General features: G+C 33.8%; 1 protein-coding gene across 6 annotated transcripts in view; it reads right to left on the bottom strand.

The window, feature by feature from the left end:
* FOXJ3 (forkhead box J3) overlaps window positions 1-25,073 on the bottom strand; it is a 126,470-nt gene that overhangs the window by 37,477 nt on the left and 63,920 nt on the right. For all 6 annotated transcript variants that reach the window (XM_072974650.1, XM_006215838.4, XM_072974651.1 and 3 more), the window contains exon 5: window positions 7,987-8,070. In XM_072974650.1, coding sequence (XP_072830751.1) covers window positions 7,987-8,070 — 84 coding nt within the window. The remainder of the gene's footprint in view (window positions 1-7,986; window positions 8,071-25,073) is intronic.

Raw genomic sequence — 25,073 nt, 5'->3', positions numbered from 1 at the left:
AGGTATGTAGATTGCATTCCTTCCTCTGCTCACTTATATCTTTAAATGAACCCTCCCTCATTTAGACTCAGCCTCAGAGAAGGAAGGCACACAGAGGGGGATCATTCAATCAACAAAACCACCCTATGTAACAATGGAAGAAACTGAGTCACAAATAACAACACAATGACGACAATCTCAAATATGCTATAAGATGCACAATGTCCTGCCTGGAAGTATGTTCTCTTTTTCTATTCATCCATCCATCCTCCAGTTAGATTCCTGATTAAATTTGTAATCGCCTTTGAACTAAAACACGTAATTTAGCTCTTAACTTCAAGAAAAAGTTGTGTGTATTCCCTCATCTTTGTTTCAACAACAGCTGGATAATTGCAGGTTATATGTTTTTTGCAGAGGCCAACATGTTTAGGACAGTGAGTTTATACACCTGCATAGCCTTTATGCGCTCAAATAATTTCCACAACAATGCATTAGAAGATTTAAGCAAAACTATCCACAGCAATTTCCTCCTGATTGCTCTGCTTCTACCCTTGTTCTTACAGCTTATACTCCACATAGTAGCTAGAGTGATATTGTCAAAACGTTAAGTCACATTATGTCACTGCTTTGCTTATATCCCTCCAATGGCTTTCCACCTCACTCAGAATAAAACTTGAGCCTTTATAGGCATAAAAGACCCTACACAATTTTCCTCCAGCTTCCACCATCTACTTCTCAGACATCAAGTCCTAATATCCCTCCCTCTTCACACATTCTAAACTACCCACGGTGGCACCTTGTTATTTCTCCACATGCCAAGTATGTTTCTACCTAGAGCCTTTGTACTCACGGGATTTCAGAAGGGAGTCTCTCCCAGATCTGTAGAGCTTATATTTTTACACGAGACTACTGCCAAAAAATTAAGCATTTAAGTTATAACATATAACTTTAAAACTAGGTCTCCTAATTTGCAGGCTAATAATATTTCCCCTAAATCTTGTACTTGTTAAAAGTGGTACCTCATGACTTTGTAACATGACTTCATTTTGCTCATAATTTTATTATGTTCTTAAACTCACAGAGGAACTTCAGAAATTAAGTGCTGCCAAAATACAACACAATCTAACACAATCTAAAGGGTATTTGTTTTTGGGGGGTTTTTTTGTTTTGTTTTTTTAAAAAAGAATTTACTACTGCAGCCAGCACCCCACCCTAACTCCCAGCTTTAAAATGTTCAGAAACTTTACATTTCTAACAGGGGCATTACTTCCTACTTACAATTCCTTCAAGATACCTTACCTATGCTTAAGCATACAACAGAAACACAGTAAACATATGACCTCACTACCCACAAGCAACAGTTACAATAGAGTCATTTCATCTGATTCTGTAACAGTACTAAATTCATCCACTTATATTTTAAAATTCTGAATGAGGCACTTAGGCAAACACTAAGCAGTGACCAAGAAGAGATTTTTCACTCACAGGAAACAATATATCACCAAAGATATACCTTCAGTCTACTAATTTAAAGAGGAACAGCTGTGCCCATACACACCCCAAAGAGACAAAAGGTGTTTTTTAAAGTTATTTTCTTGGTTGGGATTCAATTTACTGAAATAAGTCAAAGGTTATGAAAATGTAAGAAGCTGTGGAGAAAAAACGAAAAAGGGTACACACAGGTCTGACACACAAATATACACTTTACCAACAGAAAAGAAGGAAAGACGTAGTAAATGTCAGAACCCAATCTTACCCTTCCACATTCATCTCTCCACTCTGAAGGCTGATTTGTACAAACATTTGTAATTCTCTGCTTGAGGGTTGTTTTGTTTTCTTTTCCTGGTTATAGAGCATGCTTTGCTTTGTGCAGTGCAGGCCAGAAGTGCACAAAAGCTAACGTCCCTAGAAGTGTTAGCCATTCAATGAGGGAGAAGAGGTGATGGATAAATATCCTAGCTCACTGCCCCCTAGTTTGAAACTGCAGCCCAGAGCTCACCAGTGGACTGAGCTCTAAGTGCTCACAGTGGTACCTGATTTGGTAACTGCCCCACTTTCCTAGTATCGCCACTAAACTATCACGGCTCCAGTTTTGGTCAACTTTTTAGGGAACTCGAATCATGACACGTATCTTTTATCAACAGGAAAATCTCCTAAGACAGCCAGAAAGTTTTCCTACAGCACAAAGTTCTGCCTTTGACTCCCATATCTTTGTGGGGCTTCCATATGTACATAGGTAGTAAATTTGTTTTTCTCCTATTAATCTGTTTTTTTTTTAATTATACAGGGTCTCAGCCAACAACCTAGAAGGTAGAGGGAAATTTCTTTTTCCTCCCCTACAGCATCTTTCTCCTGCAATGAGTAACTTCTGAAGAGTGGTGTCCTAACTATTCTCATTTCTTTCTCAACACTACAGGCTATCAACAAAATAACTTCCTTGATCCCTTTAGGCTTTCTGCCCAAATCTTTCTACCCCTCATCTAAATGCCCACACCCTAGCCAAAGTTCTTCATACTAGTTAAAAGGGTCCTCAATTATGTCTACCTGTACTTACTTACCAGTCAAGCATGTAAGTTGTTTTCTCCAAATTGAACATCCTTTACTATTTTCTACGCAAAAAAGTTACACTTCTGCATCAACATTTTAAGTCTCACTCTTCTTCCTAGAGGCCCTCCCAGAGCAGTATTATCTATTTCAAATCACTTTAGTTATTGTTGCTTGATTAATTACTTGGTACTTGTTCTGCCATTTATAATATTTGTCACGTAATTTTAAGTGTGGGAGATTCTCTTAAAATCAAGGACCATTAACCAAAACCAGACAAAGACACTACAAAAAACAAAAATTACAGGCTAATATCTCTGATGAATATAGGATTCAACAATATATAAAAAGGATCATAAACCATGATCAAGTGGATTTATTCCAGCAATGCAAGGATGGCTTAATATTTGCAAATCAATGTGACAAACCACATTAACAGAAGAAAGGATTAAAAAAATAACATGATCATCTCAATAGAGGGAGAAAAAGCATCTGACAAAGTTCAGCATCCACTCATGATAAAATCCTTCACCAAAATTGGTACAGAGGGAATATATGTCAACATAATAAAGTCCACGCATGACAAACCCACAGCTAACATCATACTTAATGGTGAAAAGCTGAAAGCACTGCCTCTAAAATCAGGAACAAGTGGCCCATTCTCGCCACTTTTATTTAACGTAATACTGGAAGTCCTAGCCGCAGCAATCTGACAAGAAAAAAAGCAAAACAAAACAAGGCATCCAAATTGGAAGGTAAGAAGTGAAACTGTCACTATTTGCAGGTGACAACATACTATATGTAAAAAATCCTAAATCTCCAGCAAAAAGCTATTAGAACTAATAAATGAATTCAGTAAAGTTGCAAGATACAAGATTAATATACAGAAATCTGTTGCTTTTCTATACACTAATAATGAATCATTTAAAACTCCAACAAAAAGAATAAAACATCTAGGAATACACTTAACCACGGAAGTGAAAGACCTAAAAACAGCAAGGAAGTGGCACAAAAACAGACACATAGATCAATGGAACAGAACAGAGAGCTCCAAAACAAACCCAAACACTTATGATCAATTAATCTATGACAAAGGAGGCAAGAATATACAATGGAGAAAAGACAGTCTCTTTGATAAGTGATGCTGGGAAAACTGAACAGCTACGTGTAAAAGAATGAATTAGAACATTTCCACAAAACATACACAAAACTCAAAATGGATTAAAGACCTAAACATAAGACCAAAATCCATAAAACTCCTGGAAGAGTCCATAGGCAGAACACTATTTGACATAAATCAGAGCAATATTATCTTGGATGTCTCCCAAGGGAAAGGAAACAAAAGCAAAAACAACCAAATAGGACTTAGTTAAACTTAAAAGGTTTTGTACAACAAAGAAACCCTCCAACAAAGCAAAAAGACAATATACTGAATGGAAGAAAATATTTGCAAATGATATGATCAATGAGGGGTTAATATCCGAAATATATAAACAAGTTCATACAACTCAACATCAAAAGCCAAACAACCCAACTGAAAAATGGGTGAAAGACCTAAACAGGTGTTTTTCCAAAGAAGATATACAGATGTCCAACAGGCACATGAAAAAATATTCAATATCAGTAATCAACAGAGAAATGCAAATCAAATCCACAATGAGCTACCACTGCACACCTGTCAAAAGAGCTATCACCAAAAAGTCTACAAATAAATGCTGGTGAGAATGTGGAGAAAAGGGAACCCTAGTACACTGCTGGTGGGACTGTAAATTGTACAGCCACTATGGAAAATAGTATGGAAGTTCTTCAAAACACTAAAAAAAGAGAACTATCATATGATCAGCAATCCCACTCCCGGGTATACATCTGAAGAAAGCAAACATACTAATTTGAAAAGGTATATGCTCCTCAATGTTCAAAGCAGCCTTATTTACAATAGTCAGGATATGGAAGCAAACTAAGGGTCCATCAACAGATGAAAAGATAAAGAAATAGTATACATACACACACACACACACTATATATATATATATATATATATATATATATATATATATATATATATAGTAGGAATATTACTCAGCCATAAAAAAGAGTGAAATTCTGCCATTTGCTATAATATGTATGAACCCAGAAGGTATCATGCTTAGTGAAATAACTCAGAGAAAGACAAATATTCTATGTTACCATGTATATGTGGAATCTAAAAAATAAAACAAACAAATGTATATAACAAAACAGAAACACTCTATCACTGAGGAAAAACTGTATCATTTAGAGTGTCTTTTTTTTTTTCTAACAAACTTTATTCACAATGTATAGCATTTTCCTGGTTAAAATGCACAACTTTTCATGGTAGTAAAATTAATAGTATGGACATCAACAGAAGAAAGAAAAACTGAAGAGGAGTTTGATCTTTGAAAAGTTCCACCAATGTCTATTTTTATTTTCATCTACAGAAATAAAGGAATCTGGGTGAGGGGGAGGGGACAGAGACAGATTCACAGATATAGAGAACAAACTAGTGGTTACCAGTGAGAAGAGGGAAGGGGGAGGGCCAAGACAGAAGTATGAGATTAAAAGACAGAAATTATTACATATAAAATAAATAAGCAACAAGGTTATATTATATAGAACAAGGAAACATAGCCACAATTTTATAATAATTTTAAATGGAGTATAATCTATAAAAATAATGAATCACTGTTGTACACCTGAAACTAACATAATATTATAATCAACTATATTTCAATTTTAAAAATCTTTAAAATAACATTAAAGGAAAAAAACTAGTATTCAGTTCTAAAAAAATAAAGGACCACTATCTCACAATAAGATATGCATATATAAAAAGAAATCTGATTCAGTGTTGTGATTTCTGGCACAGCAAATGCTAGTGGCAGTACAGTACAGTTGTAAACAGCACAGCCTCTGAAGGCAGACTACCTGAGTTCATAATCCTGGCCTTGGAACTTACTGTCCTTAGTATCCTTGGGCGACTTAACATCTGTGCCTGTCAGTTTCAACATTTGGAGCTACTATAAAAATTGTATGAGTTAATATACATAAAATTCCTTTTAAAAATATAGCACATAAACTCAATTATCTATTATTATTATGCTGTTATCTTAGCTCAGGTTGTTATAACAAAATAATGTTTAGTTTTTAACAAAACTTTAAATGTATAAAAATCATATTCACTATCTGACTGTCTTAGGCATTTCTTTACATAAAACCCAATGGTTACTTAAATATGAGTATACTGAAATACAAACTTTGTCCTAATAAAAGTACTACCCTCTCCTACCCCAAAAAGCCTCTAAATGAAAAAATAGACACATTAGTTTATCAAGACACAAAATTATGTCTTGTAAGAACATTTTCTTTCAGAGTATTTGTTAAACAGTATCTGTTTCCCTGATTATACATACTCTGCTTACAGCTGTTGTCTTTCTATAGGTTCCTAATAGTAGCAACCAGCACATAGCTCAGGCCAAAATAAGTATCAATATACTAACTAAAAGGTTCTGGTACTGAGTATTTTATGGAACTATATACTACAAAGGCAAACCATTGAAGCTTTTACATGCTTTAAACCCAAAAAAGATAAACAGCAGAAAATACAGAAAATATATATCCAAAATGCACATTCCAGGATACATGCTTATTAGTATATAAAATATAATTCTGTAATCAGAAGCCTATACTTCTAGACTTGCATTATAAAACTGACAATATGGGCTCTCAGAAATAAAGAATTGCTCTAAGAACTATGAAACAAGGCAACAGAATATAAAAGCCAGGCTTAATATCCAAAAGGAATGCACAGTTGTCAACCCAACTATCGATTCAAATTTCCAAAAATAATTCAAGTTCCAGGAACTTCAGAAGAAGAAAGCAAATGGTAAAGAAGACCACAATTACTCAGCCCTTCAAGATACACATCATTGCTAATGCTCTGGGTTAAACAACATGGATTTTTCTCCAATGCCTTCAAATTTTGGCAATGGATGCTAAATATTTTGTACTCCACATTTTCACACAATTAAAGGCCACGTGCTAAGTCTGTTTTAAAAGGCAGAAGCTCACAGGTGGGAAGTGAGGTTCATTCTCTCTCAAACCATTATATACATAGCTCATCGACATCTCAATCTTAAAACTCTGGTACCAGAAGACTATGCCACCAATACTAATAAACTTTATCTTCTTAAGCTTTGGTTTGTTTAAAACCAAACAGTGGTCTGGCCTAAGAGTTCATTTTCAATTCTGTAGAGTCTGGTAACTGGAGTACTGAATTCCCTTTGCTGGCACCAAAAATCTGCCTGACTAAACCCCCTTGTTGCGATACTTCATTGGCTTACCCGATCCCAACTTAAACCCAGCTTAAGGTCCTTGTCTTTGAGGTCAAGAAGTTTTCTCTATCAGGAATGGGCAGAAAACAAATTTATTTGACCAACTTCATCTTCTTATTCTAAAATTTCCTTTATCTTGTCTTATTCCCTTTGTCCTGATTTATTCTGCAATTACTGATATCTATTATAAGCTGTGAAAAACACTTAACACTGAAGATACAAACACATTTTCTCTTTCCTTAGGGGATTGTAGTCCAGCAAGGAGACAACTATAGAAACAAACAATTTCTAAGAAGTATGAGAAGTTCTATAAAAGAACTTTGTAAAAATTCCATAAGAATATAAAAGAAGAAGTATGAAAAAGCATTACAATGTAGTTAACATTTGAAATGGATCTTGAAGAATAGTAGGGTAGGCTGGTGTATGTGTGTGTGTGTGTGTCAGTTTAGACGTTAGAAATGCAGAGCAAGAAAAGCTGAAAGGTAACGTTCATGTCTGACCTACAGCCAAAGTTTTGACTACAAATGTTAACAACAAACTACTCAGGGTATCAACTGGAGCTCCTTACCTCTTTCATTCTTGCAACTTAATTTTAACCGTGAATTCACAAGTACAAAATATCTTAAAAAGAAACACATACTGAAAGTTTTTGTGTATAAAATAATTATCACATGGTTGGAAGCAGGAAAAAAAAATTTGAGGATAATCAGGAAAATTCAATACAATCAGACTGATTAACTGCAGTGAAAGGAAATAGTTTTGTTCTATAAAACCAGTCCTCAATATTGTAGATGCAGAGGAAAGCATTCCAAATTAAAACTCAAGAGACCTGGATTCCAGCCTCAGTTAGACAACAGCTGTGCCCTAATTACCAAACAAATAAAAACAAATAACAACAAGAAAAAACTACTTAATTCCTTAACTGTCCACCTAATTCAGAGTTAAGATCAAATAAAGTCTGAAAGTGCTTGAAAAAAAAATAGAAAATGCTATCCAAATAAAATATTACCTTCGTTATGGTCATACTTAGGGTAATTGAAATGAAATTTTAAGATCTATATTTCTGACATAGTAACTGCATCATACTAAATTTGTGATAAAGAGCTTTTACCCGTTCTACAGATCGCGCTCTCTTCTTTGGCCGAGTAGGCAGTGCATCTTCCTTCGGATTGGTGTCAATTGCCCAATAGGACCCCTAAAGGTAAAGAAATAAATTATGTTAACAGTATTATTACAGCAACTCTGTAACACTAAAATGGACTTTTACAATCCTGCTTCAAAAGCAAACATTTTGCATACAACGAAAAAATAGCATGAGAAGAAACACTCGTTTTAAGCTGAAAAAAGTAAAGTTTATATGAGAAAGAAACTCCATTTGTAACAATTATTAAAGAGAAAAAAAAATCACAATCCGAAGAAGCCAAGTCCAAGAAATCTGCCAAAGTCAAACTAAAAAGAGAAATGATCAAATGAACACATTTTTAAAAAATATATACTAATTCTTAATTGAACACATAGATAACTACAAAAGCATATGACATTCAAGTCTAGTAGCATTTTATATACAAAGATACTACAGTTTCTAAACCCTGGGACCTCACAAATATAAACAAGTAAGCGAAACAATTTATAAAGACAAATTTCTTAACCACATTTTATACGGTAAACACATTCTGGGGAGCAACAGTCTATATATAAATCTTTTATTGCTTATTCTGTTGTAATTAATTTTAACTATTTATCCTCTTACTTTTTAATACAAGTTCTCAGATCACTCTTTTGAAAATATATATTGAGGACCTACTGTGTTCCAGGCACTGAGAAATTGTGACTTCTTTAAAAAAATTTTTTTTGAAGAGCACAGATCACATAGTTTGCACATATACAAACGTGGAGACCAAAGCTCAGAAAGAGAAACATGGTCTGCGCAACCAAGGATATGAGAGCCAGGACCAGAATCAAGTTTAATCTTCCTAGACTACTTTTCCAGGCAATATTTTACAATGGGGGAAATACAGTTCTCATCTATCAATTCTTACACTCTGTGACCGACATGAATTATTTGCTTATACTCCCTTAAACATACCATGTTTGTTCATGCATCTGTGCCTGCCCTACATACTGATCTCCTTGCCTATAATATACACCTTACTAATGACAAACTCAAAATTTAGCTCAGATATTATCTGAAGGAATCCTTTTCTGATGCTCAGAGGAGCATACTCAAGAATTCATCACTCTCTCCAGAAGGATGCAAGATCTCTAAACTATTTATACATTTAGACCACTGACTGCACTTAACATTACAATTTTATTTATAGGTCTGTATCCCTTACATACTACTAACTCCTTAAGTGTAGAGACTCTTTTCTATACCCCCAGTGCCAGGCACAGTGTCAGACACAGAGCAAGTACTCAACAAACACTTGTTAAAATGGGGGGAAAAAAGATGCTGAATAAATTGTGCCAAGAATGTCACAATACAGGGTATGATGCCAGGCCTCCCCAGGTCCTAATTTAGGCTGTACCAGACCTTAGCACTCACTTCATCACATAGCCATACTGGTGCATTCTTCTACTTATCCTTTCTAAGTGGTCACTGCACTTCAGCTAATGAGTCTACTAGACGTGATGTAAATTTGCCAAGAACCATGTGAAATGTAAATGCTAGAGAAATTAAGCACTAAAAATTAAATCACTAATTTCATGAGTATGGTTTAGGCTAGCAAGTTTCAAAGTAAACGAAGTGGGAAAAAGTTCTACAGTCAGTTAACAAAAGTTGAAAGTGAAGCAGGAAGAAAAATACCAAACTCAATGGACAACAGTTTAAAAACCACTGTTCATGGAAATGATAAACTTCAGTGTTTAGTTTGTTTTGCATGGATGTGTATATTTGTACTAGCCTGGGAAACTACTCACTGTCCAAATAACAAATTTTTTATTCAATTATTTAATAAAACTATGAAAAGCAAATATGCATCTGTCCTTCCACATAAAATGACTGGCTGTAGCTTATCACAAATAGATCAACAAGAGAAAAACATTGTTCATAAGCCTAACCCTTTCCATTATGTACTTATAAAACCCTGAATGTCCAAATACAAACACTAACAATTGAAATGATTCACAAAAGAAGTTGTAAAATCGTCCACCTAGTGGCTCTTGCTAACCTATTATATGAGTTTCATCTGCGAAATCACCGGTTTGGATTAAATGACTTAAAATTTCCCTTTACAAATCAAAACTATAAGATACCATCTGACACCCATTACAATGTCTACTATCAAAAAATACAAAAACAAAAAACCCCAGAAAATAAAATGTGTTGGTGGTGATATAGAGAAACTGAAATTCTTGTGCAGAGCTAGTAGGAAAGTAAAGTGGTACAGCTACTGAAGAAAACAGGATGGCAGTTGCTCAGAAAATTAAACAGAATTACCATATGACCCATCAATTTCACTTCTAGGTATACCCCCAAAAGATTCAAAAACAGCGATGTGCATAGACATTTGTATCCTCACATTCGTAGCAAGTAATTCACAATTGCTAAAATGTGAAAGCAACCCAAGTGCCCATTGATGATGAACAGATAAATAAAATATGGCATATACATACAATAGAATATTATTCAGTCTTTAAAAGGAAGGAAATTCTGGCATGTGTATGCTATAACAGGAGTGAACCTTGAAGACATCATGCAAAGTGAAGTAAGTCAGTCACAAAAAAGAAAATACTGTGTGATTCTACTTACATGAGGTACCTAGAGTAGTCAAAATCATAGAGACAGAAAGTAGAATGCTGGTTGCCAGGAGATGGGGGAGGAAGGATGGGAAACTACTGTTTAATGGGTACAGAGTTTCAGTTTGAGAAGATGAATAACTTCTGGAGATGAACAGTGGTGATGGCTGCACAGTAACATTAATGTACTTAATGTGACTGAACCACACACTTAAAAAATGATTACAATGGTAAATTTTATGTTGCATATGTTTTACAACAAAAAAGTCCTCTTCAACTACCTTTAAAAAGCAGTTACCTATGTTCTTCCTTATTAAACAATTTTCTCACAAAAACTGAACTGCTTAAATATAGCCAATCAACAAACACATGTTCTATCCAATTTTTCCCCAGAGTAGGGCCTACTCCTCTAGGTTCATGTGACACAAGTAAGAAACAAAAGTTTTCTGCTTTCTGGTTTTATTTTTAAAATCAACTTATTTGAAATACTTTTTAAAAAATATAGTGCACCCATTTTAAGTATACAGTTAAAGGAGTTTTGACAAATCTATACATTCATACAACACCAAAATCAAGAGAAAGAACATTTGCATCACCCTAAAAAGCTCCTCTGTGTGGCTAAACAGTTGTTCTTCCTTTGCTCCCACCTCTGTCCCATACAACCACTGATCTGCTTCCTATTACAGTTTTGCAGTTTCTAAAATTTCATATAAATAAACTCAAACTGTCACATTATTCTCTATTATCAGCAATGTATGAGTTGAGCTGCTCCATGTCTTTGCTAATACTTGGTATTTTAAGTCTTTCCAACTACAACCATTCTAGTGGATGTGTAGTTGTACCTCAGTGATTTTCACATACATTTCCCTAATAATGCTGCTAATCATCTCTGCATGTGCTTATTTGCTATCCATGTCCTGTCACCTTCTGTAAAGCAGCTATTCATAAATTTTGCAGCATGTTTTCCTGGGGTTATAAAACTTCTGGTTATTTGCATTATATACATTTTTTAAACTTTTTATTTTTTTAAACACCTTTATTGTGGTATGGTCCCTGTATAGTAAACACATATTTCAGATGTACAATTTGATGAAATTTTTAAATAGCGAGTCCTCTGTCAGAGATAGACAGAGTGAATATACATAGATATAAATATAGATATAGATACAGATATATAGATATTGAATATTTTCTCCCAGTCTGTGGTTATCTATTTGTTTTCACAGCAGTGTCTTCTAAGGAGCAAAAGTCTTAAAGAAAAGTCCAATTTACCAATTTTCATTTTGTCATCTGTGCTGTCTGCCTCCTGTCTTAAAAATATGTATGTACATTTGCCTGTTTCAAGATGGAAAACATTTCCTCCCATGTTTTCTTCTAGGAGTTTTATAGTCTTAACTTTTACATTTAGGTCTCTGATCCATTTACATTAAACTTTCTGTGTAAAGGTGAAGTAAGGATCAATATAAATTTTTCATTCACCAAGATACACACCATTCTGTGCAAAGACTGTATCTTTCCCCCACTAAATTACATTGGCATCTCTATCAAAAATTGCTGAATATATAATATATATATATATATATGTGTGTGTGTGTGTGTGTGTGTGTCTATTTCTGAATGCTATTCCATTCCGTTGATCTACGTGTCTATCCTTATGCCAATACCATTTTGTTTTGATTATAGTAGCTATAGAGAAAGCCTTGAAATCAAGTCCTGTTAAGTCCCACAACTTTGCTTTTTTCAAAATTATTTTGCCTATTCTGGGTCCTTTGCATTTCCACACAACTATGAGAACCACCTTTTCAATTTCTTAAAAAAAAAAAAAGTCCACTAAGATTTTTATTGGGATTTAACTAACTGTATAAATCAGTCTGAGGAAGACTAACATCTAATAATGAGTTCTCTATTCCACACAGATGCTGTATCTCTCCATTTATTTAAATCTTTCCTCTCTCTTCATGTTTTATAGTTTTCAGTAAACAGGTCTGTATATATTTTGTTAAAATATATCCCTAAAGTATTTCATTATTTTGGATGCTACTGTAAACGGAGTTGCTTTTTTTAACTTCATTTTCCAACCATTCATTGGTAGTATAAAAAAACTATATTGACCTTGAATCTTGTGACTTTGCTAAACTCACTTACTAGTTCTAGTGGCTTTTCCATAGACTCTTTAGGATTTTCGACACAAGCAATAAACTTGTTGGCAAACAAAGAAAGCTTTACTTATTCTTTCTCAACTTGTATGTTTTCTATTTTTTTCATGCCTTACTCCACTGGCTTGGACTTCTAACAGAATGCTGAATAACAGTGAATGCAAGCATTCTTGTTTGTTCTCAGTCTCAGAGGAAAAGCATTCAGTGGCGTATCATTAAATACAATATAAATGATAGACTTTTCATAGATGCCTTTCATCAAACAAAGGAAATTCTTTTTTATTTCAGTTTGCTGAAGGAGTGTCAAATTTTGCCACACAATTTTTTTTCCCTACACTTGAGATAATATGATTTTTCAGTGTTCTACTCACACGGTAAGTTAAATCAACTGGCTTTCTAATTTTAATCTGCACTGCATTCCTGGGACAAATCCCACTTGGTCATTATGTATTCTCTTTTTCATATTATCAATGAATTTAATTTGCTAATATTTTGTTAAAGATTACCAGGTCTATGTTCACAAAGATACTGGTCTGTTCCTGTTATTTCTTTGCCTGATTTTGGTATCATAGTGACGCTGACCTTACGAATTTAATGGAAATGAAAACTGTTCTTTCATTAACTTTTGGTTTTTGTAAGAGTTTGCGTAAGACTGGCATTGCTTTTTCCTTAAATGTTCTACTTTCTTGTTCCATTGCTTTTTGATTGTTCATTTTCTATTTTATTGATTTACCTCCATTATTTCCTTCCTTCTAGTTACTCTGGACTCAACTTGCCTTTATTTTTCTAGTTTCTTAAGGTACATGCTTAGGTAACTGACTTCAGACCCTCTTGATTTTTCTAACAAAAGTATTTAAAATTTTGATATTTTCTGCTCTCATCATTCAGTTCAAAATATTTTCTATCCCTTATGATTTCTCCTCTGACCCACAGGTACTTTAGAACTATATTAATTCCTAAATATTTGGGATTTTCTACATATCTTTTTGTTTTTTATTTCCAACTTAATTCTGCTAGTCAGAAAACATACTCTGTAAGATTTCATCTAATTAAGAAGGGATTAATATACAAAATATATAAACAGCTCATACAACTCAGTATCAAAAAACCACCCGATTAATAAATGGGCAGAAGACCTGAATAGACATTTCACCAAATTAGACATACAGATGGCCTACAGGCACATGAAAAGATGCTCACCATTGCTAATCATCAAAGAAATGCAAAGCAAAACCACAATGAAATATCACCTCACTTCTGTCAAAATGACTCATCAAAAAGACCACAAATAACAAATGTTGGAGAGGATGTGGAGAAAAGGGAACCCCTGTACACTGCTGGTGGGAATGTAAATTGGTGCAGCCACTGTGGAAAACAATACGGAGGTTCCCAGACAAAAGCTAACAGTAGGAACTACCATATGATCCAGCAATTCCATTTCTGGGTATATACTGAAAACACAGAGAGAGATGGAGGGAGAGAGGAAGGGAGGAAGGAAGGAAAACACTAATTCAAAAAGATACACGCACTCCAATGCTTACAGCAGCATTATTTATAATAGTCAAAATATGGAAGCAACCTAAGTGTCCATCAACAGATGAATGGATAAAGATGGGTATACCATTCCATCGTGAATGCTATTCTGCCATTAAAAAGAATGAAATTTTGCTATCTGCAACAACATGGAAAGACTTAGAGGGTATTATGCTTCGTGAAATAAGTCAGACAGAGAAAGACAAATACAGTATGATACCACTTGTATGTAGAATCTAAAAAAATAAAACAAACTAGTGAATATAATAAAAAAGAAAGAGAATCACAAATATAGAGAACAACCTAATGGTTACCAGTGGGGAGAGGGAAGGCGGAAGAGGAAAGGCAAGGGTAGGGGTTTAAGAGGTATGAACTATTATGCATAAAACAAATAAGCTACAAGGATATACTGTACAGCATAGGGAATATAGCCAATATTTTACAATGGAGTATATAACTTTTAGAAATTGTGAATCACTATGTTGTACACTTCAAACTTATATAATTCTGATTATATAATACATCAAGTATATCAAAATTAAAAGACTGTGAATTTGTCTATGTCTGTTTTTAGTTCTGAGAGGTTCTGTTTGATTTTTTTGAAGCTCTATTTCTAGGCACATACATTTATAATTCTTAGATGTTCTGATCAATTGACCTTTCTTTGTGTTGTCTTCAATACACTATTAAGGACATTCAGTGAATTACTCATTTAGTTATTGCACTCTTCAGCTCTACAAGTTTCATTTGGTTCTTTTTATAGTTTTCATTTTTGTATTCAAATTCCCTATCTCTTCATTCATTAATTACTGTAATATATTTTAACTCTTTCAACATATTTATAATGGTTGTTATGAAATTCGTGTCTGCTAAATCTACTATCTGGGCCACCTGGTTTTACCTGATTTAGGAACTAACTCTATCTCCTACCTAAGCTATACTGACATCAGTCTCTTTCACGTCCTATCCTTCTAGGCAAGTTCCTCATAAAGTTTCCCTTGAGTAACGCACCATGATGAATTTCAACAAAAGTACTAAAGGAATACCTCAGAAATATTTCAGGTTCAGTTGCAGACCACTGCAATAAAATAAATATCACAATAAAGTCAGTTACGAATTTTTTGGTTTCTCAATGCATGTAAAAGTAATGTTTACACTATACTGTAGTCTATTAAGTGTGCAACAGCATTATGTGTAAAAAAAATGTACATCCCTCAATTAAAAAAATACTATATTGCTAAAAAATGCTAACCATCATCTGAGCCATCAGCTAGTCATAACCTTTTTGCTGGTGGAGGGTCCTCCGTTCACATAAACACTTGGGGGCCACTGTAGGGGTATTAATTGGCCTAATTACAATCTTGGTGTGTCTCAGGGAATAGGAAGGTCCAAAGAAGGAGAGAGACATGAAGGCCTGTGAGTGCAACAGTCAGAATACAAACATTTATGAACTAAAGTTTGCAGTCTTACATGGGTGCAGTTCAGAACACCCCAAAACAATTATAATAGTAACATCAAAGATCACTGATCACAATCACCATAACAAATATAATAATAATGATAAAAAAAGTTTGAAAATATTGTAATTACCAAAATGTGACACAAAGAAATGAAGTAAACCAATGCTGCTGGAAAAAAATGATGCCAAATAGACTTTCAGTGGGGTTGCCACAAACCTTCAATTTGTAAAAATCAGAGTATCTGCAAAGCATAATAAAATGAGGTATGCCTGTACAATATTTAGAACTAAACTCTCAACTATGTTCAATGAAAACTAAAAGGAAAAAGATTAGAATTAAATGTCATCTATAGGCTTTTATTATGCCTTCCTGAAAGACGCAATACTTTGGGTAACACAATATGAAAACTGAAGGATAATAGTGACAATTTCACTACTGTATCACCCTTCTAGGTCATTCAATCATTCTTCTGTATTCTTGTTATTTTAGTATTTGGGCATGATGGAGAAAAACTGATGGGCAATGATGAAGTAATTCTTAAGATGACGATAAATTTTCTATTTGTTCTTTGGAAGATACTTTATATAAAGAATAAAAGTCATAAAATAATCATCTTAACAAATTAAAACTGCTCAAAATAGATGCTCAAAACTAAATTGGGTCCAATGGACTCTGGTGATATAGTGAGGGTTAAATAAAATATATATGAAATGTTCCCTCCTCCATTATTTGACTTTATTTTGCATTAATCTTCTACTATTATTTCTCACTGCCTACAATATCTATCAAAGAGCAAGCCAATATGCACATAAAAAAATCATCATCATTTGCCATCAGGGCAATGCAAATCAGAACCATAATACAATGAGATACCACTTCACACTCTAGGATGGCTATAATCAAAAAGGCACACAATAAAAAGTGTTGGCAAGGATATGAAAAAACTGGAAGCCTCATAACTGTGACTATAAAATGCTGCAACCGCCACAGAAAATAGTCTGTCAGTTCCTCAAAAGATTAAACATATGACCCAGCAATGTCACTCCTAGAGAAATGAAAACACGTCCAAGAGAAATGAAAACATTATGTCCATACAAAGGCTTGTCCACAAATAATCTCAGCAGCATTTTTGGTAATAGCCAAAAGTGGAAACAACCCAAATGTCCATCAACTGATGAACACATAAACTGTGAAATATACATACAATGAAATATAATTCAGTTATAAAAAGGAATAAAATACTTCTATATGCTACAACACAGATGATCCTGAAAACCTTATGCTAAATTATGAAAGAAGCCAGACATCTACAACAAGTCACACAATGTAGGATTCCATTTATATAAAATGTCCAAAGAGACAAATCCGTAGAGACGAAAAGTAAATTACTGAAGCGTGGAGGATGAGGCAGGGTGTCCATTAATGAGAAATGTGTTTCTTTTTGGGCTGATAAAATGAAAATGCGCTGGAATTAGATAGTAGTGAAAGTTGCACAACTTTGCAAATATACTAAAAACCACTGAACTACACACTTTTACAAGGTAAATTTATGGTATATGAATTATATCTCAACAAAAAATATTTTTAATTAAGAAAATACAGGAATCAAGAAACTCTAATCTAACACGGTGGTATGCCAACAAAGTCAAAAGTCACTTGTCACAAAGCAAAGTCAGTGATATTGCCAAGAAGTCAAGTCTCTTGATTTCAAACTGTTTCCTGGCTTTCCTTTGGAACATGTCAGTCTTGATAAAAGTTCTAAATAGTCATTAATGTCAGATAAGTCAAGCAGTTCGCCTACCTGAAGAATAAGAATTCCGAAGAGTCTCTCAAATTCAAAGTACATGTGAGTTAATATTGAGAAGAGAAATAAGTTGTTTTGATCCCTGCCCTACCGATCAAAAGAAAAGGTCTGAGTGAAAAGAAGCAAAGTGACAATTTCTAAAACATCTAAAGACCAGCCTTTAATCCAAAATAGGAAGAGAATTAATGTACAATTTTAAAAGCTTCCTTAAGAACAGAACAGCTAGTTCTTAGTTAACTAGGAAAAGACAAATGTTTATTAAACATCTATTAGGTATCAGATATTATGCTGAGTGCTATGGGTATATGAAAATGAAAAAGACCCAATCACTGTCAACAAAAAACTCACAATGGAACTGAACAGATTAAAATACAGATAGCAGCTACATCATTCAGGAGCTGTAACAGTGGTATGTTCAAAGAACTACGGTATTAAAAAGAAGAGAGGTGAAAGAGGGGAGGGAGGGAGGGAGGGAGGGAGGAGAAAGAAAAAGGAAGGTTACCTCCCTTCAGAGTAATGTTGACATTTGAGCTGGGCATTAAAGGATGGGTAAGATAGAAAGACTACTTTGATAAAAAAGAATATGGGCAAAAAAAAAAAGATATTTAACTGAATCATAAATCTAAGAAAAATGGTGAGTACAGCATCAATATAAAGTTTAGGGACATAAAGATGAAGGCTGGAGTTGAAAATGTGGCAACAGAGGTAGGTTTGTGTGTATACAGTGTACCATACCTAAGACAGCAATGTAATGGATGGAACAAAGGTAAGCAGAGATTAGAGGAAGGAGCCCAATCGGAGGTGACACAGTAATCCAAGTTATTTCTTGTTAAAATAATATTTTTTAGGGGGAGGGTACAGCTTAAGTGGTAGAGTGCATGCTTAGCATGCACAAGGTCCTGGATTCAATCCCCAGTATCTTCTTCAAAAATAAATAAACCTAATTATTTCCCCCACCCCAATCAAAATAAAATAATAAATAAATATTTTTTAAAAAACAGTATTTTTAAAAATCTCATTTCTTCTAATTACTTTGTTTTCATGTAAAAACCCAGAATCACAAAACATCAACAATGATGTAAGGAAATCAGATGAAAGAATGAATTAGGTTCAGGGGGTTCCTAAACCCTATACAGATCAGGACAGTACTACATACCTTCTTAGTGTAAAAACCCACAGTGAAGCAGAAGCTCCTGGGTATGTCTCCTGCCCACAAACTGGACGGAGACAACACAAAAGCCCTAATGTTCAAGCATCAAAGCAAATGGTTGAAGTCATTTCACCAATTTTCTCTTAACATATAAAAAAGGACCAAACTGAACTTCTACTATTATAAAGTCCAATAATTGGAATAAAAAGTTCACCAGATGTGAAAGAATAGAATAAAGTCAGAGAGTCAGAGATCTTGAAGATAGATCAATAAAAATAATCCAATCTAAGGAAAAGAAAAAGAACAGAGGAAAATGAATAAAGAAAACTACAATGACCTATGAAACAATATCACTCTATCACATTTTAATTGGACACTAAAAGGAAAGGAAACAAAAAGGGGCCATAATTCTCTTAAAGAAATAACAACCAAAAATATCTCAGATTTGGATGAAAACTCCTTCTTATTGATCCTAGATTAGCAAATCCCAAACAGAATAAATATAAAGAAAATTACACTGAGGAACATCATAGTTAAATTGCTTAAATCTAAAGATAGAGAAAAAATGTTGAAAGCTACCAAGGAGAGGGTAGGGTTGGAGAAGGGCATATAACATACAGGGGAATAAGAATATAAATGACAGCTGATTTTTCTATGGAAATAATGGAGGTGAAGGATAATGGAACATCTTCAAAGTTCTGTAAGGTGAGGAAAATCCAAAAAACTCAAGATTCCACACCCAAAAAGAGTATGAGAATGAAATAAAGACCCTTTCAGATATACAAAAGCCTACAAAATTTGTTGCCTGCAGACCCATACTATAAGAATTGCCAAAGGATTTGTTAGGCTAAAGAGGAAAGGTATTAGACTGAAACTTGGATATACAGAAAAGAACATCAGAAAAGGTAAATAATTAGGAAAAATATTTTCTTCAACACAATTTCCTTAAAACACAACTAACTTTTTAAAGAAAATAAAACAAATTCTAAGGTAGGATTTATAATTCAAGTACAAAAATAGCACAAAGAAATGGATGGGTAGATAAATGGACTTATATTCTTGTAAGGTTATTATTATACCTGTGAAATGGATGGGAAGAGGGAAGCAGTAAGTGGTATAAAGTGTAAGGTGTGAAGTGAAAAGTGGTATAATAGTGCCTCTAAACAGATTTTGGTAAGTTAATAGTACATATTGTGAAGCTCTAGAATGACTACCAAAAAATTAATAAAAGGAACACAGCTAAGAAGTCACTAGAGGAAATAAAATAGAATGCTATAACGTATTTGATTAACCCCAAAGGTTGTAAAAATGAAACAACACAGAAACAAAAGAAAAACAAACAGCAACCAAACGAATATTCATACACAATATATATACAATACTAAGCATTCCAATTAGAAGGCAAAGATTGTTAGAACTTAGAAAGCAAGAGTCAATGGCTACCTACTGTTTATAAGACATGCTTTAAATACAAAGATATTTATGGACTAAAAGCAAAATACTAGAAAAAAAAATACCACAAAGTTGCATAAGAAAGTTGTAGTGAACCCAATCCAAAGATGGGCAAAAGACCTGAACAAGCAATTCTCCAAGGAAGACATACAAATGGTCAAAAAGCACATGAAAAAATGCTCAGTATCACTAATTATCAGAGAAATGCAAGTCAAAACTACAATGAGGTATCACCTCACACCAGTCAGAATGGCCGTCATTCAAAAATCCACAAATGACAAATGCTGGAGGGGCTGAGAAAAGGGAACCCTCCTACACTGCTGGTGGGAATGCAGTTTGGTGCAGCCACTATGGAAAACAGTATGGAGATTCCTCAAAAGACTAGGAATAGACTTGCTGGTATGACCCAGGAATCCCGCTCCTGGGCTTATATACAGAAGGAACCCTACTTCAGGATGACACCTGCACCCCAATGTTTATAGCAGCACTATTTACAATAGCCAAGACATGGAAACAGCCTAAATGTCCATCAACGGATGACTGGATAAAGAAGATGTGGTATATTTATACAATGGAATACTATTCAGCCATAAAAACTGACAACATAACACCATTTGCAGCAACATGGATGCTCCTGGAGAATGTCATTCTAAGTGAAGTAAGCCAGAAAGAGAAAGAAAAATACCATATGAGATCACTCATATGTGGGATCTAAAAAACAAAAACCAAAAAACAAAGCATAAATGCAAAACAGAAATAGACTCATAGACATAGAATACAAACTTATGGTTGTCAAGGGGGTGGAGGGTGGGAGGGATAGACAGGATTTTAAAATTGTAGAATAGATAAACAAGATTATACTCTAAAGCACAGGGAAATATACACAAGATCTTATGGTAGCTCACAGAGACAAAAAAGTGACAATGAATATATGCATGTTCATGTATAACTGAAAATTGTGCTCTACACTGGAATTTGACATAACATTGTAAAATGATTATAAATCAATAAAAAATGTTAAAAAGAAAAAAAGAAAGGAAGTTGTAGTGGCTATATTAACATCAGACCAATAAAGCTTCAAGACAAAGAGTATTTTACAAAATTAAGAATACTTTATAATGATAAAAGAACAATTCAACAGGAAGATTAAGCACTCCATACACAAATATTAACTTGAAATGGATCACCTAAACGTAAAACCTAAAACTATAAAACCTGCAGAAGAAAACAGAGAAGTAAATATTTATGACCTTGGATGATTTCCTGAACAGGACATACAAGTCACTAATCATTAAATTTTAAATTAATAAATTAGACTTCATCAAAATCCAAAACTTCTACTCTTTTTAAGACACTGTTATGAAAACAAAAAGGCAAAAATCACAGATTGGTAAAATGTTCACACAATATAAATCTAAGAAAAGACATGTCTAGAATATATATAAAACTCTTACAACTCAGTAAGGACAATCAAATTTTAACAGGAAGAAAAAGGCAAAAGATTTTAAAAAGAATTTTCAGAGAAGATATAAAAATGACCAGTAAGCACATGAAAAGATGCTCAACATCAATGGTCATCATGAAAAGTCAAAATAAAACCATAATGAGATACTACTTCATACCCACTAAAATGACTAAAATTAAAAAGGTAATACCAAGTGTTCATCAGAATGTGGAGCATCTGGAACTCGTATGTCTTGCTACTGGGAATGCAAAATACACAACCGCTTTGGAAAAAGATTTGGCAGTTTCTTATCAAGTTAATGTTCCACCTATCCTTTGACATAGCAATTCTTCCATCATTCAAGAGAAACAAAAGCATATGTCCATAGAAAACCTGTTTAAGAATTTCCTAGTAGCTTGTTCATAATAGCCCCAAACTGAAAACAACCCAAATGTGTCTACCAACAGGCAAACAGATTAAAAAATTGTGGTACAGTCATACAATGGAATGCTACTTAGCAATATAAGAAACAAACAACTGACATAATGCAACAGAATCACAAACATTATGCTCAATGAAAAAATCTAGACATAAACAGAGTATATACTGAAGGATACCATTTATGTGACATTCCATTATGGAATTCCATTATGAACAGTAATGTGTTATGGAAAATCTACTATGGACTTAAAGATCACTATCTAAAACTGGGGCCTGAATACAGGTTTGTTTTAAAGATTGAGATAATACATGTAAAATAGCCCCCTAATCTGTAAAGGAATATACAAATGTAGACATTATTATTAATTCATATCAGCAATTCTGGTACAGCCAGTTAATGTCCTCCTGGAGAAGACTGCTATGTCTTAGTCTGCAAAATTCCAAAGAAAGATCACAAACTACAACTTTACAGCTTCCAAATCTAAATCACCTGTCAACTTCAAGATATCCTAAAACAAAGATTAATTTGGGGATGTAACACTCAGTTGAAAACAAGGCAGCATTCTGAAATAGAAGTGATCAAACCAATAATAAGAAATAATTAATAGGAAAATTAAGAAAACCAAAGTATACAAAATGCATCAGAAATAAAGATGTGTCAGTGACCAACAATGGACTTAAATGCCTTTATTTTCATCATTACAAAATATTTCTCTCTTCAAATAAAGTACATTTTAATTGTTCCAATAATTTGATTGAAATTATGTCAACACAAAGCACCCTGCTCTACTACACACTAACATGGCTTTTCTTTAGCAGCCCTCAGATTAAAAACAGCCTAATAAAAATGTCATTATCTAATTAAACATAAATAACCCCAAGAAGTTAATACTAATTTCATATTCTGGGGGAAAGCAGTCCCTATCATACATAGCTAACCATTTCAAATGGCTAAATCCGTGAATTTTATGTTCTAACTATAGTTAGTTACGTATATATGCTCACTGGTAAAATGAATCTTTACAGACTATACTCTGCTCTGCCTTGCTCTCAATGCACACCATTCCAAAGAGCCTTAGACACAGTACCGGATCCCTTTTGCCCTTGATTTCTTTAACTTCATATTATGTCTCAATGTTTTTTCTTCTCCCAGTTTACATCTGACAATCCAATTTTAAAGGTATCAACAGCCAAATACACAAAAGGTACTCAAAGGCAGGCAGCTTGGATAGCTACATAGCTGAATGAATGTAAGGACAAAAACTGTTCCAATGCCAGCTCAGTTCTCTGGAACATTATTGTTGAACAAAGACAGGTTTTTATTACTTTTACATTGATTATCAAATTAATCTAAGTGTCACCCAGGAAAGATTGTTAAGGAATTTACTCTTAATCAATAAATTAAAAATAATATGCAATTAGCATACTGATTATAGTACAGTAAATGGTTTCTCTAAATGTTAAAGATACTTAAGAGAGTATATTCTATTAAGTTATTAACAGTTGGTCATAACCTATTTTTAAATCATTAGTGCCTTAACTTAATCCTTTTAGAAATTTTTTTTAAATTAAAGGTACCATTTTACTGTATCACAATTAATTTCCAAGAGACAGATAGCTCACTTGTATTTACTATAACTCACAAAGCAATTTAGTATGACTATTATATGTTACTAGTTTAGGTTAATTCAACATAGTCTTGTATCTCAGTATTCGTCAAATTAATTATTGAATCTAAGCCTAAAAAAATATTGACAGTCAAATATACCTGTGACTGGCAACAACCCAAATGTCCTTCAAATAGTGATTAAACTCTGGAAAATCTGTAAGAGGAAATGTATGAAATAAGATGAAACTGCTGATATTCCTAAGACAGATGGATCTCAAATGCATTATGCTAAGCAAAAGAAGCCAGACTCAAAAGGCCACCTACTGTATGAATCCCACTTCTATGAATTTCTGGAAAAGGCAAAATTATAAAGAAAAAATAGATGAGGGGTTGCCAGGGATGGGGGAGGAGGCTAACTACCAAATGGCAATAGTGTTCTGTATCTTGATCATAGTGATGCTTACACTGCATGCATTTGTCAAAACTACTAGAATTATACAGCAGAGAGTGAATTTTACCACATATAATTTTAAAACATTTAATCTGTAGGTGAAACATTACTTTTTAAAAAGAAGTTTAGATCTGGAAGAAAATAGAGGCCAACAATAACAACAAAATATTCAAAATGTTAACTCCCACCTAAAGAGAACAGAGAATACTGCCATGTGCAAGTAAAAGATAGTTCTAACTAAACTCTTTGACTAACAGTATATTGTCAGGGTTCTTTGCCAGCACTTCTATTTCTGCAGTGTTCTCTCTCTGAATCAGACCCTCACCTCTTATCCAACTCAATCTTTCAGGTCCTCTCTGAATGCCTCTCTCAATGCTTATTTACTATGCCGTGGTTTGTCTAATGGACTGTCTCACACTCATAATCCACTTTTGCTTTAACATGCACTCTTGGCACCAACCATTTCTTTACTCTTGATCTCATGTGAGTACTTAAATTAATTCCCTTAATTCCTGATTCTATCTCAACTTTGTTCTGACTAGTGCCTCAGCTAAACTTGATCATGTCAGCTTCTCAGCCTCCAATTTGGGTTCTTACCTATCATGAGTTAAAACCACAAAGGTTAATAATTTCACCTCTCCTTGAAATGCTTTAGATGTGGCCAACTCTAAATTCTTCCTTGGGAACCCTATGAGTATTTTTTTCACTCCAATAAATAGGATGTCCTTATTTTTGTCTAACTGAACTCTGGTCTATCTTTAAATTCTACTTCCTGTTTGGTTTTACTCAAAGACATAGGTAAGAGGTCAACTTCTTCCTCACAAAAATCACACATCTACTTTAAGACTAGTATTAAAATAATACTATCTTCTTTCTTCAGGGTACATACCTATGATTCTTGCAACACTATTTATCACTTAATGTTATATCTTATGTTTTCTCAAACCTCTCCAGTTGTCC

Source organism: Vicugna pacos, chromosome 13, assembly GCF_048564905.1.
Source record: "Vicugna pacos chromosome 13, VicPac4, whole genome shotgun sequence".
Classification (NCBI taxonomy): domain Eukaryota; kingdom Metazoa; phylum Chordata; class Mammalia; order Artiodactyla; family Camelidae; genus Vicugna; species Vicugna pacos.
The sequence above is the reverse complement of the archived record's forward strand: the minus strand, read 5'-3'. Positions and strand labels throughout refer to the sequence as shown.